Consider the following 1,128-nt stretch of genomic DNA (forward strand, 5'->3'; position numbering starts at 1 on the left):
TAGCGCTTTAGCATTAGCTTCCACTAAATACCATGTTAGTGTAGCGCTTTAGCATTAGCTTCCACTAAATACCATGTTAGTACAGCGCTTTAGCATTAGCTTCCACTTGGCCACACAGCGGTGTAGCAATTTATCATTAGTGGAGCTGACGTTTATAATTAGCACTTGAGCATTAACTCTGCTAGCTCTTTAGCCACCACTGATTAAAGATAAATTCTGGTCTTTATGATTGAAATATGATTGAATATTCTAAAGGAAAAGTTCTGGTTCTGGTTTGTTCAGACAGAACCGTGACTGAAGGTATTTTCTTGGTTTCAGATTAATAATCCTAATGAATTAAACCATTGTGTTTCTGCGTTCAGCCTCTTGCTGTTGGACTCAGGAAGCTTCTCTGGTTTCCCAACATCGATCCGGTTCTGCTGACACTGCAGAAATCTGCTGACTCATCCACTCCGGCTCGGTTCTGCTGAGTCACTCAGTTTAAGAACCCTCAGGCGGTCCGGTCCAGAACCAGAGTTTTGTTCACATTTGCTCAGCAGCTCTTTGTATTTCTGGGCGTTTTGCGTCCCGGTTCTCCTGCAGGTCCAGCTGATCCGATTAGCGAACCTCTGACCTGCAGCGGGATCAGAGAGTTCTGAGGTTTTCTGGGCCGGAGCGACTTGGCACAGAGGAAACTGTTACAGATATGATGTGGAGCTTTTTCTGCTCAGCTGGGATTATTCAGATTAGCTGGAAACACAGAAATCCTCAGATAATCCCTCTAACGGTGACGCAACCAGAACCACAACCAACGGCCGGCGTTCTGAAACCTTCAGCAGCAACGAAAACCCAAATAAAACCAAACTGAGAAATGTCCTGGATTAGAATAGAAACAGCTTCTGTTGCCCCGCAGAGGTTCGCACAAAAACTGTAAATAACAAACAATAATAATAATAAAATACTGTAGAGCAGAGTTTCCTGGTCCTCCAGGCTCACTGACCTACATGTTTAGAGGTTTCCCTGCTTTAATCTGCCTGATGCACCTGATTGCAGTTCAGCAAACGCCTGTTAATCATCGATTGACGTCAGCTGGACTGGAGCAGGGAAATACCTAAGACCTCCTGGTGGCTGTTCCGACACGCGGCCACC

General features: G+C 45.3%; 1 protein-coding gene across 1 annotated transcript in view; it reads left to right on the top strand.

Annotated features, from left to right (window-relative positions):
• The window catches only part of LOC103477510 (disintegrin and metalloproteinase domain-containing protein 15-like), a 33,370-nt gene that overhangs the window by 13,003 nt on the left and 19,239 nt on the right, over positions 1 to 1,128 (top strand). The window contains exon 5 of the mRNA XM_017309307.1: positions 383 to 455. Coding sequence (XP_017164796.1) covers positions 383 to 455 — 73 coding nt within the window. The remainder of the gene's footprint in view (positions 1 to 382; positions 456 to 1,128) is intronic.

Source organism: Poecilia reticulata, linkage group LG16 (assembly GCF_000633615.1).
Source record: "Poecilia reticulata strain Guanapo linkage group LG16, Guppy_female_1.0+MT, whole genome shotgun sequence".
Classification (NCBI taxonomy): domain Eukaryota; kingdom Metazoa; phylum Chordata; class Actinopteri; order Cyprinodontiformes; family Poeciliidae; genus Poecilia; species Poecilia reticulata.